The sequence below is a fragment of the Stegostoma tigrinum genome, chromosome 3 (assembly GCF_030684315.1).
Source record: "Stegostoma tigrinum isolate sSteTig4 chromosome 3, sSteTig4.hap1, whole genome shotgun sequence".
NCBI classification, from domain to species: Eukaryota; Metazoa; Chordata; class Chondrichthyes; order Orectolobiformes; family Stegostomatidae; genus Stegostoma; species Stegostoma tigrinum.
Window position 1 is genome coordinate 29,864,511 of NC_081356.1, and position 13,359 is coordinate 29,877,869.

Genomic DNA, 13,359 nt, shown 5'->3' on the forward strand with positions numbered 1-13,359 from the left:
CAACATGTCTCATACAAATGTAAATACCTTCTGGAAATCCAACAGGCAATGCCCATAGATACCATACTAGCAACATTCTCAAAAAATTTAAGTTTGTTATCACACATGATGACTTTCTAATCGACTCATACTTTCCTGAATTATCAGCTGCTCCCCCCATCAACTGCTGTTAATTCTAAAACTCCCTCTTTGTTGCCACCTAATTATCTAACAATTGGACAATGATACAGATTACATACGAATATGCATGAACTACAATTAGTCTATGAGATCATGTTAGGCGCCAACATCTTCAATCTAAAATGGTCTCCTCCTGCATTACACAATAATAAAATGTGAGTGAAAAGTAGAAATTGCACCTATGAATATCAGACAGCCAAGAGAAGATTTACTCTGATTTATTTTGGATGTTGCCATAAGAAATGTACTAATCAAAATATAGTCAGGTTAAAACTCCTTATTTGAGAAATAAAGATATGTGACAACACTGAAGGCAACTGGCGTGAACAAATTATTCAAGCTGGCAAAGTAGTGTACACAAATACTTCAATATCATTTGATTCTGTTCACTCCCTTTCTGGTCAGGGATCCTCCTAATCATAGGATGGATAGAATATTTTTCGTATCATAATGTCTCCAGGTACTTTACATAATGCATGCCACGGAATTCAATAACTTAGCTCATTTAAACAACCAAAAAGCCATTATCACAAGATGGAACATGTGGCCAGCTATCTACAAACTGACGGTATTAGCCAAGGGAGGAATATTATCCTAGTGAAAATGCTGTTCAATTTGGCACCATGGGACTTCTGATATCCAAACTAAGCACAAGAATAGACAACAGCCTGGACAGCAATTTAATCTGTGCACCGAATGATGGCACAATGATAATGCTCCCAGAACAGGTAGAAAATAAATTTTAAAAGCTGATAATAATTCTGGCCTTCCTACATGTAAAAGAAAAAGTAATACTGTTGAAGATAACACACATTCTTATTCCAGTTGCACTACATTAACCATTGATTATTAGGATTACTTAAACAGCCAAATATGATGGTCTGGAATACTGTATACGGCCTAAAGGGGCAGTGAAGATAATCATAAGTTGCAAGGGGAAATGGATATTATTTGAAAAGCAAGGAAGATTGCAGGGCAGAGGCTAAACTGCAGGGGCAGTGGGATTTATTGGAGTCCTCTTCTGAAGAGGTACAATGGTCGAACAGCCTCCTTCCATGCTGTATGGAGATCAGTACATGTGCAGCCAACTAGCGTAACACTGCTGACTTGCTTCATATTAATTAAAGCAGAACCAGAATGTACAAGACCCTCTATATTCATTTAACTCCACCTCCTAATAATTCAACCCCACTGTTTTTGTACTGAAAGCAAGTAAGTTATCCAAACATATTTGAAGAATGACTAAGATTTGGAGTGTGCTAACCGACAGGGAGTTGGAAATAGATTCCATTGTATCCTTCATAAAAAACCTTAGATAAAGTCTCGAATGAGAAAACAAAAATCAGGTCCAAAGGGAAAGAAAAAGAACAGAGTGGGATTAACTGGATTGCTCTTCAAAATAATGGATGTAGATTGGTGGGCTGAATGGCCTCCTTTGGTGCAGTAAGATTTATGATACAAACCACATAAAATAGAAGCTTAATTGTATTTTTTAATTAATAAGAACACTTGATTTATTCTGCCATGAAAGAAGAGGACCAAAACATGCTCAAGCGTTCCTGAAACCCCATGTCAGCAGCTGTCTACGATATGTCTGGAGTGAGCGGTTTACTCTGTAATGCTCAACACTGTTGGGAACATTGAATTAGAATTCTACGTGAGAGGTTTCAGTGATCGAGAGTGAGCAAAACATCACAGAAATTTACATGTTTGAGGAATGCATAGAGTCAGTGATTGAAGCAGCAGCCATGTCACTATTCAATAGAAAGTTGAAGAAGATCTTAGTAAAAAGGAATTCAAGCATGTAAAATTAACACAAAAGGAGCAGCATCTACACCTTCCCCTCCCTCCCAAAACACAGTTGGTTCAAATGGCTCATCTCCATGTTTCATTCCAATGTAATTCTCGAACACAAGGCCTCTGTTTTTTGGTGATGCAAAATACTTGCAACACAGCTGCAGAGTGTCTCCAAACCCACCACTCTAGATAGACCAATGATGTCACGTCAGGCTAGAATAGATGAGAGCATACGCATAAAGACTTCCAAAGTAATTGAAGACAAAGTACAGCCATCACTGCAATTTATTCACTGTCCTATAAATGATGCACACATAATTTCTCCAGTCCATTCCTAGATTCCATTAAATTTATGGATGGCAAGAGCTTTGGAACTACTTGCCTTTGGGGAGACCTGATTCTCCTTTTACAATGAATCACAATATTACAAGTGCAGGTATGCCAAGTAATTAAAAGAAAAATGGTATGTTAGTTTTTGCTATGAAGAATTCAGAATACAAGAGTAAACAATTCTCACTATAGTTATATGTGGTGCTGATGAGAACATAACTGGAGACATACCTGTTTTGCTAGATGGGTTCTCAGGTTGACGGAATTGTATTTATAAAGAGGATTAAGTGGATAAGGCATGTTTTCCCTGGCATTCTGAAAAATGTGGGTCACCTAAGTGGGACTAGGTTTGCCTACTTCCAATTCATCTGCCATCATTGTCAGATAAACACACAAGGAGTTTGATGGGTAGATCATGGGAGCATTCTCCTGGTGGGGAATCTAGACCATAAGGTTACAGTTTCAGGATAAGGGGTTAGCCAGTTAGGTTTGAAACAAGGGAAAATATCTTCACTCAGAGGGCTTCAAATTTTGGAAGTCTCTACCCTAGAAAACCGTAAATCAGTCATGGAGTCCCAGCTCCTATTTCTTACATTCTGCTGCCTATAGGGGAGGCAATCTGTTTATAGAACTGACCCGACGAATAGCGACCCATCTCAATCGTCATCTCTCAAATCACCAGCACTACCTTTGTCAGCTGCATAGTTGGTCAAGCTTAACTTGATAATCAGGAGAGAGTTATAAGATGCCATAAAGTCAATAGGATCTGTCCCTAAAAGCTTCCAGCTCATTTGGATGCACAAGTTGCATAAACATCTTTTAGCAAATTAAATGTGGGTCATCCACCCACCACATAAAATTGTTATTGATAAGCAATGTAGTCACTCCAGAAGTGATGACTAAATCTTGCAGATAAATCACGCAAGATTCACTATATACCTCATCTAAAAATGAAATTTGTTCTTTTACCCAATAACATTGATAACTTGCATTCTATTTTGTTTTCAAACAATTTCAAGTATCCAGCCAGGCTAAAGTAATTACTTGCAGGAGAAAGTGAAAGAGGAAAGGAGCGAAACAAGTACTTGGAGTAGTAAATTCAAACACTGCATTGGCTTACAGGGCCAAACACAGAACGCTGGAGGAAACTCAGCAGATCTGGCAACATTTGTGGGGACAGAAGTAGAGTTAATGTTTTGAGTTCGGTATAAGACTTCAGAACTTTTCCGTGCTTTTATTTGATTGCATTAGTTAGAAAGTCAAGTATGAATCACAAATTGTCTAATGACGTTCTTGCCATGAGAAGGCAAAATCTGTGATTAAAGTTTATTTTCAGAATGTTGCAAAACTTTCACGTGATACCATGGCATTCACGGTAACTTTCACAAATGAGCTTGGGTGTTAGTTACATTTTACGATATTTTTGAAGTGTCCAAAGTTGCATGTTTTAAAAGCGCATCCCAGCCACCACTGCCGCAAATTGATCAGTACACCACAAAGAGAAGCTGCAAGTTTTTGGATACAAAGGCAGTAAGAGAAAGATCCTGACTGGGAATTTCTCACAGAGGGAACGGCAAAAACCTGATGCGTTGATTTAAGCTTTCTTTGTTGCTGAGAACACAGATCAATGGATCTGTGAATAAGTTTCATTTTATTCTTTAAGCATAGTGTGTTAGTAAAATGACCGATTCGAACATTAATCATTGAGCAGTAAACATTGCTGAAATTTAACACTCACCTTCAGTGTATAATGCTTTTCCGGAGTTGAGATTTCGAATGTTCCTTCGTCTGCTTCCACACAATAATTGAAGGCAGCGTTGGAGAGGTCTATTCTCCCTAACGGGTTGTTGTCCTGGGTCGTTCGGAAATAATACAAATGGCACATCTCCTGGTCGTACACAAACCAGCGGGTCTTGCAGCCTTTTAGCGGTCCTTTGCCCCCCAGCTTGTTGAGGTAGCCGCACAGTTTTTTGCTCGGGTCCCTTGCTTCAGATTTCAATTCTAAATAGTTCGCCAGATCGTCGGGCTCGCTGAGTTCCACCGGAGGGCCGTCTTCAAGTACAACGCCACTCACAGCTTCGACACTCGGCTCTTCTGGCGACTTTGCTGTGGCACTAGGCTTACCCACTTCCAATTCATCTGCCATCATTGTCCGATAAACACGCAATCCCTACACTGCTGGGAGTGAAAATACAGATAATGGATAAACAAAAGTTACTTTGATGGCAAATTGGTTTATCCGCGCTTTTAAGACATGGTACTAAACGAGAAACAAGTCTCAGGTCCAGTTTACCGTACAGATTTAAGATTAAACATCCAGTACTCTTAATCCGAATGAACGATGCCACCAAAGGTCGAGTTTTATGTGATCTTTAGCTTTCACATAAGTAAATCTCAGTGATGAGTTGGTTATTTTAACACAATACAACACCTTAGCCCACCCAAGTCTAGTTAAAATATTCTCTTTACTTCCAGCTGTAGAACGGTATTTGTACGTCCTGTCCACAGTTCAATTTTTCCCGTCTTCAGGCGGCACCCGCACTCATCATCTTTCACAACGCATTTTCCGATTCCCCTGTCCCCACGCCCAGATCTTTTCGCAGATTTAACATTGCACCAGGGCACAGCGACACGCACTGGGCTGGCCGTCTGAGTTTCTTGGGAGGAGGTTGGTCACAGGCGCGTTGCCCGTCCCCGCTGCTGAAACTCGCCTCTTGCTCCCTCTGCAATTTCCCGACCCAGGAAACGCCAAGACACACGCGGGGTACCGCCAATTACTGCCACCCAACAACAACAGAAAAAAAACAATCACCTCGGGAAACCAGAAATTAGCAATGTTACCGGGGTAACCGTGGAAAACACTCTGGTCGTGTTGCAGACGGCAAAACGTTGCATAACATCGCATTGCAAAACTTTCAATTCCAGAAATCAATTTTAAACAAGTTCAAACTAACCCCCGAACCTCCTGCTTATTTAAATGTTCAGACTCTTCCGGTTACGAAGGCATCTCATATACGTTGAAAATTCCTGAACGCGATAAATATAACATCAAAGTTGAAGCCGATTTTAAAGAATGAATCCTGCGGTCTGAGTGAGGGACAGAAAGGGAAGTGGAGCTGAGCCCATTATCAGATCAGCTGCGATCTTAATGAATGACAAGACCAAACACGAAGGACAGATGACCTTGTTGGTTCTAAATCTTGTCGATAATGCTTATTTCTACATTTTCGTACCATCCATAACGTAGTGATAACGTTTGCTGGAGGAGGTAGACAAATTTGAGAAATTTTCAATTTTAGTTGAACAAATAAAATGACCTGCGTCTTGTGTGTACAAACAGCAGATGTTTAAACGCAAGATACACGTCACACTGTGAACATGGAGAAGCAGGTACAAACCGCAATTTCGGCAAGCTGCACAAAGTAGCTGGATAGTCTGTCTGGCTGAAGTCCAAACTATTGGTTCAAAGTCTTACATTTTAAGGAGTTGGCCATTTCTGTCTGAGGTGAGAAATTTCCTCATTTAGAAGGTTGTGAATCATCAGAATGCTCTGCCTCAATGTGGGAAAGTAGAGGTTGAAAGATATTTTAGAAACATAGCATATAGAAGCCAGAGGTATTAAGCCTCCTCTGCCATTCAATATGAATATGGCTGAATAATTTTGTTGATTGAGACCACTCAAGGGGCTGAATGGCCTACATCTGCTCCTATTTCTTATTCCGCCAGCACGGTTATTTGAGTATTGTATTAATCCTATTGGCATCTGAACCTGTTGGTTTCCACCTTCTAAATTAAAGCAAAGCTCTTGGGACTTACAAGTCTGAAAAATCTTCCATTTATGATTCTGAAACTTCCTGTCAACTTCTCTGCATTCTTTAAGTCTCTGTTTTTATTACATACACTGTTTATTTATATTTTGCCCTTACTTCAGTGCAAAAATATTAAACCTGCTCCTGTTTTTCAAAAAAAGCTCCATAAACATTTTCAACAAAAAGAATCTAGCTGTGCTCCTTTCTGCCTATAGAATTGTAGCACATTGTTTTGTTACTGATGAAAGTCTGAAACTTTCTAATGTTGTGCAAGAACCTCCAACAATGTTGTCAGATTTTTGTATTAGTGATAATGGGAACTGCAGATGCTGGAGAATCCAAGATAACAAAGTGTGGAGCTGGATGAACACAGCAGGCCAAGCAGCATCTCAGGAGCACAAAAGCTGACGTTTCGGGCCTAGACCCTTCATCAGAGAGGGGGATGGGGAGAGGGAACCGGAATAAATAGGGAGAGAGGGGAAGGCGGACCGAAGATGGAGAGAAAAGAAGATAGGTAGAGAGGAGAGTATAGGTGAGGAGGTAGAGAGGGGGTAGGTCAGTCCAGGGAAGACGGACAGGTCAAGGAGGCGGGATGTGGTGGTAGGTAGGAAATGGAGGTGCAGCTTGAGGTGGGAGGAATAACAGGTTAGGGAGGCAGAGACAGGTTGGACTGGTTATGGGATGCAGTGGGTGGAGGGGAAGAGCTGGGCTGGTTGTGTGGTGCAGTGGGGGGAGGGGACGAACTGGGCTGGTTTTCTCTCCTCTCCACCTATCTTCTTTTCTCTCCATCTTCGGTCCGCCTCCCCCTCTCTCCCTATTTATTTCAGAACCCTCTCCCCATCCCCCTCTCTGATGAAGGGTCTAGGCCCAAAACATCAGCTTTTGTGCTCCTGAGATGCTGCTTGGCCTGCTGTGCTCATCCAGCTCCACACTTTGTTATCTTGTCAGATTTTTGTGTCCGGTTCTTGTAAATTTGAGTACAAGCGAAGTATAAACTGATGGTATTCTTCCTTGCCTCGACAAAAATAATAGCAACAACAATTTGCATTTATATAGTGCTCTCAATTTTGAAAGAACATTTCATAGAGCATTATGAGACAAAAGTTTATATTGAGCTTACACAAACCTATTAGGGTGTTTGCCCAAAAGCTTGAACAAAGTGTTTGGTTTTATGAAGTTTCGTAGAAAAGGAGAGAAAGACAGAGAGACAGGTACGTTTAGAGGCAGACTTTCAGAACTTAGAACCCAGATAGCTGCAAGCAGGGCCTTCAATGGCTGGGAAAAGAACATTAAAGATGGACAAGTGGTCACAATTGGAGGACTGCAAAGATCTTAGAGAGATGGCTGAAAATATCGATCACATAGAGGAGAAAGGACACAGCCATACAGGAATCTGAAAATAAAGATGTGCATTTTTACAATATGCGGCTGCCAGACCAATATAATCATCGTTGTCATCACTCACTCAAAATGAGGACGCTGTTTTCCAGATTTAATGAGTTGTGTATCATCGGGTAAATCAACAGGCCAAGCCTGGAGCCGGGGGTCTTCGGATGTAAAACAGAAGAGTTGCCCTGAGGAAGAGGGTGGTCTTCATCCAGGATTCTGCTACCTCTCTGCTTCATTTAGGCAACTTCTCTGTGTTAGAGTCTAAGTGGGCAGTCTCCAAATGTATTACAACTTGTTGGATGAGACATCACCACGTGGTTCATTTGCACTAAGTCACTCCCATGCACCAATGCCAATTTGTCACTTTTTCAATGAGACCTTCAGTGTCCCCTTTAGGTGGACAAAGAAAATATCTTGAGTTTGAGTGCCATCTTTTGGTATAAAGAAGAAGATCGACCTCGGAAGCCTTTTACTTGCATACATTATGTTTGCAATTATGGAGCAATTGAATTCAGTGAAGATGCCAGAGTTTGCTTATCACTTTTTACTTAGAATAGAAAGCACAGAATCCCTACAGCGTGGAAACAGGCCCTTCGGCCTAACAAGTCCACACTGACCCTTGCAGAATCCCACCCAGACTTGTCCCCTTATAGACTACCAAATCTACACATCCCTGAACACTATGGGAAATTCAGCATGGCCATTCCACCTAACCCACACATCTTTGGACTGTGGGAAGAAACTGGAGCACCAGAGGAAACTCACGCAGACACAGAGCGAGTGTGCAAACTCCACACAGACAGTCACCCAAAGGTGGAATTGAACCCAGGTCCCTGGCGCTGTGAGGCAGCAGTGCTAACCACTGAGCCACCTTGCTACACCCTTTGAGTGTTCTGTGGAGACAGTGCTGGTGGAAATTCTCCAGCATCCAGTTGCTTGGTGATTCAAGTTTCACTGCCACATAGAAGACTAGTAACAGCCACAGGGTTGCAGACCAACATAAATCAGACGTGCAGGGGTAATGGATGATCAGGACTTTACGAAAGCAGCTGCAGGATTTTTGATGCGCTCAAGTTTACCCTAAGAATTCACAAAATTTCTTGTGAATGAGCAAATCTAAAATGAGCATTTTAACTGATCCATCCAAAAAGACCCTTCAAATCCCAGTTCACAGCATCTAGCTCATTCTTACATTCCAGGATTTTGCTTCCACCACATTAAGTAGAAGTTTAATGCACATTTGATCAAAAGCAAACCACTGGAGATATTGGACCTCTGAAATAAAAGTTGGAAACATTGAAAATGCTCAGCCTGTCTCTCCACAACTGCTGCTTGATCTGATGATGGTTTGCAGTATTCACTGTTTTACAAGAAAGAAAGTCTTGCATTTTAATAGCATCCTTCACAACCTTTGGATATTCCAAAATATTTTGCAGTAAGTATTTTGACATAATCTCTGTTGGAATGTCAAAAATGTTGTCACAATTTGCACACAAAATCTCACAAATAGAAATGTGCTCAATCATTGATCCAATAACTTGTTTTGAGTAATGCTTCCTGAAGAATTCCCCTGTTTTTCTTTGAAATAGTGTCAAAGATTTTTATTTGCATCTACATTTGAAAACTCACAAGGCTGCAGTCTAACCTGAAAGCTGGCACTTTAACAGTGTAGCACTCCTTCAGTGACCTTAAGTGACTAATATTAAAACATACAAAATAACATGCAGCAGAAGTGTAGTCTTGACAGTATCATAATTACCAGAGTATCACGACTGTACATTTTCCACATACCCATCACCATACCCAACTCACAGCCTCAATTCTAAAACACAACAGAAGCTATGTGATCATCTCAGGCACCCTGAACATTGAAGCACTCCCTCAGTACAGTCCCAGGAGTGTTTTCTCGGATCTTGAGCTTAAATCACTGGTGTAGACCTTGAACTCACAGCCTTACTTCACTATCTGTGTGAAGAACTCCTGAACATCGGTTTCTACTTTATCATTTACTTGAATAAAACAGCAGCTTCTTCTTTGCATTCTCTCCAAAACTCTAATACTGTACCTCCCCATTCACAGATTCAGGCTAGAGTCAACATACAAGGCAAGGCCCTGTTGCCTGTATCTCCCTCTTCTGTGGTCTTAACAATAACCAAGCAGCTCTAGAAAGGGAGCACACTGGTACGCTTGATGCCCTGCAAGAACTGGAGTACATAACTCATTTAAGTCTCATTTAAGTTTTATAGATTTTCCTTTGGTATTGTTGTTGCATTCTCTATACATTGTGCCTCATCGAAAGGCAGGGAGGGCACATTGAATTGTCACTGGGAACACCCCCCCCCCCATCAAGTCCCCTCAGAATCTTTTATGATTCAATATGATCACTTAGTCATTGAGTCATAGAGATATGCAGCATGAAAACAGACCCTTCAGTCCAACTCAACAATGCCAAACAGATATCGTATATAAATCTAGTCCCATTTGCCAGCATTTGGTCCATATCCCTCTAAACTCTTCCTATTCATAAAGCAATCCAGATGCCCTTTAAATGTTGTAATTGTACCAGCCTCCATGACCTCCTCTGGCAGCTCATTCCATATACACACCACCCTCTGCATAAAAAGTTGCCCTCAGGTCCCTTTTAAATCTTTTCCCTTGCACCTTAAACCTGTGCCCTCTACTTTTGGACTCCGCTACCCTGAGGAAAAGACCTAGGTATTCATCCTATCTATGCCCTCATGATTTTGCAAACTTCTATAAGGTCACTCTTCAACTTCTGAATGCTCCAGAAAAATTGCCCCAGCCTATTCAGCCTCTCCCAATTCCTCAAACCTCCAACCCTGGCAACAACCTTGTAACTCTTTTCTGCACTCTTTCAAGTATCACAACATCCTTCCTATAACAATGAGAACAGAATTGCACACAGTATTCTAAAAGTGGCCTAACCAATGAAGGGTCTGATGAAGGGTCTAGGCCCGAAACGTCAGCTTTTGTGCTCCTGAGATGCTGCTTGGCCTGCTGTGTTCATCCAGCCTCACATTTTATTATCTTGGAATCTCCAGCATCTGCAGTTCCCATTATCTCTAACCAATGTCCTGTACAGCTGTAACATGACCTCCCAACTCCTATACTCAATGCACTGACCAATAAAGGCAAGCATACCAAACACCTTCTTCACTATCCTATCTACCTGTAACTCCACTTTCAAGGAACTATGAACCCAAACTCCAAGGTCTCTTTGTTCAGCAACACTCCCCAGGACCTTAACCTTAAGTGTATTAGTCCTGCCCTGATTTACCTTTCCAAAATGTAGCACTTCATATTTATCTAAATTAAACACCATCTGCCATTCCTCGGCTCACTGGCCCATCCAATTGAGATCCCATTGTACTCTGAGGTAACCTTCTTTGCTGTCCACTACACCACCAATTTTGGTGCCATCAGTAAACCTGCTATCCATATCCCTTACGTTCATGTCCAGATCATTTATATAAATGACAAAACGGAGAGGACCCAGCACCAATCCTTGTGGCACATCGCTGATCACAAGCCTCCATTCTGAAAAGCAACCCTCCACCACCACCCTCTGACTTCTACTTTTGAGCCAGTTCTGTATCCAAATTGCTAACTCACTCTGTATTCCACATAATTTAACCTTGCTAAGCAGTCTACCAGGAGGAACTTTGTCGAACGCCTTACTGATATCCATATAGATCACATCCACCCCTCTGTCCTCATCAATCCTCTTTGTTACTTCTTCAGAAAACTCAGTCGTTAATGAGACATGATTTCCCACATACAAAGCGATGTTGACAATCCCTAATCATTTCCTGCCTTTCCAAATGCATGTAAATCCTGTCCCACAAGATTCCTCCACAGCTTGCCCACCAGCGATATCAGGCTTACCAGACTATACTTCCCTGGCTTTTCCTTCCCACCTTTCTGAAACAGTGACACAATATTAGCCAACCTCCAGTCTTCCAGCACCTCACCTGTGGCTCTCGATGATACAAAATATCTCAGCAAGGGGCCCAGCAATCTCTTCCTTAGCTTCCCACAGAGATCAAGGGTACACCTGATCATGTCCTGGGGATTTATCCACTTTTGTGCATTTTAAGACACTCAGCACCTCCTCCTCTATATTATGGACATTTTTCAAGATGTCACAATTTATTTCCTCACATTGTCTATCTTCCATATCCTTTTCTATAGTAAACATTGATGCAAAATGTTAATTTAGTATCTCTCCTATCTCTTGTGGTTCCACATGTAGAGGCCATGCTGATCTTTAAGGGGCCTTACTTTCTCCCTAGTTACCCTTTTGTCCTTCATGTATTTGTAGAATCTGTTTGGATTTTCTGTAACCCTAATTGCCAAAGCTATTTCATTTCCCCCTTTTGCCCCTGTAATTTCCTTCTTTTGTATACCCCCACTGCTGCTGTTATACTCTAAGGATTCACTCAATCCCTGCTTCTCGTTCTTCAAAACTCTGAACATTGTCATGATATTATATTCTTTTACAAATAGGTTACCAACCAGTTCACAGTACTCCAGATATGATCCCACCTTGCACAGCTGCTGCAAAACTTCATTACTTTTATGGATAGAGATAGTAGGAACTGCAGATGCTGGAGAATCTGAGCTAGCAAGGCATAGAGCTGGATGAACACAGCAGTCCAAGCAGCATCAGACAAGCAGGAAAGCTGATGTTTCAGGCCTCGACCCTTCTTCAGAAATGGGGGAGGGGAAGGGGGTTCTGAAATAAATAGGGAGAGAGGTGGAGGCGGATAGAAGATGGATAGAGGAGAAGATAAGTGGAGAGGAGACTGAAAGTTCAAAGAGGTGGGGATGGAACCAGTAAAGGTAAGTGTAGGTGGGGAGTTAGGGAGGAGATAGGTCAGTCCAGGGAGGACGGACAGGTCAAGGGGGCGGGATGAGGTTAGTAGGTAGGACATGGGGGTGAGGCTTGAGGTGGGAGGAGGGGATAGGTAGGAGGAAGGATAGATTAGGGAGGCGGGAATGAGCTGGGCTGGTTTTGGGATGTGGTAAGGGGAGGGGTGATTTTGAAGCTTGTGAAGTCCACATTGATACCATTGGGCTGCAGGGTTCCCAAGCAGAATATGAGTTGCTGTTCCTGCAACCTTCGGGTGGCATCGTTGTGGCACTGCAGGAGGCCCATGATGGACATGTCATCTAAGGAATGGGAGAAGTTGAAATGGTTCACAACTGGCAGTTGTTTAGTGCGAACCTAGCATAGGTGTTCTGCAAAGCGGTCCCCAAGCCCCCGCTTGGTTTCCCCAATGTAGAGGAGGCCACAACAGGAACAGTGGATGCAGTATACCACATTGGCAGATGTGCAGGTGAACATCTGCTTGATGTAGAAAGTCTTCTTGGGGCCTGGCATGGGGGTGAAGGGGGAGGTGTCGGGGCAAGTGTAGCACTTCACCTCCAACCCCGCTCCAGCAACCGCCGACGGCGCTCCGCCCACCACCGTTGCCGACGCAACTCCACCCACCGCCAACGCCAACAAAACTTCGCCCACCGCCAATTTCTCTTCTAAACTTTCCCACTATACTTTCTTTCATAGAATCCCTACAGTGTGGAAACAGGCCTTCTGGCCCAACAAGTCTGCACTGACCCTCTATAACCCACCTAGTCTACACATTTCTGAATACTATGGGCAATTTAGCATGGCCAATCCACTTAGCCTGCAATATCTTTGGACTGTGGGAGGAAAAGCAGGCAGACATGGGGAGAATATGTAAATACCACACAGATAGTCGCCTGAAGGTGAAATAGAACCTGGGTCTGTGGCACTGTGAAGCAGCAGTGCTAACCACTGAGCCACCCAACA

General features: G+C 42.4%; 1 protein-coding gene across 4 annotated transcripts in view; it reads right to left on the reverse strand.

Annotated features, from left to right (window-relative positions):
- tbc1d2 (TBC1 domain family, member 2) overlaps positions 1-5,241 on the reverse strand; it is an 89,272-nt gene extending 84,031 nt beyond the window's left edge. The window contains exons 1-2 of one of the 4 annotated variants that reach the window (XM_048528334.2): positions 5,120-5,241; positions 4,046-4,482 (exon numbers count right to left, since the gene is read on the reverse strand). In XM_048528334.2, the coding sequence (XP_048384291.2) occupies positions 4,046-4,456 (411 nt within the window). In that variant the 5' untranslated portion in view covers positions 4,457-4,482; positions 5,120-5,241. Of the gene's footprint in view, positions 1-4,045; positions 4,486-4,776; positions 5,086-5,119 lie in introns of those variants that run through there. The other 3 variants (XM_048528333.2, XM_048528331.2, XM_059644137.1) reach the window with 3 other exon arrangements.
- Between the last annotated feature and the right edge of the window lie 8,118 nt (positions 5,242-13,359).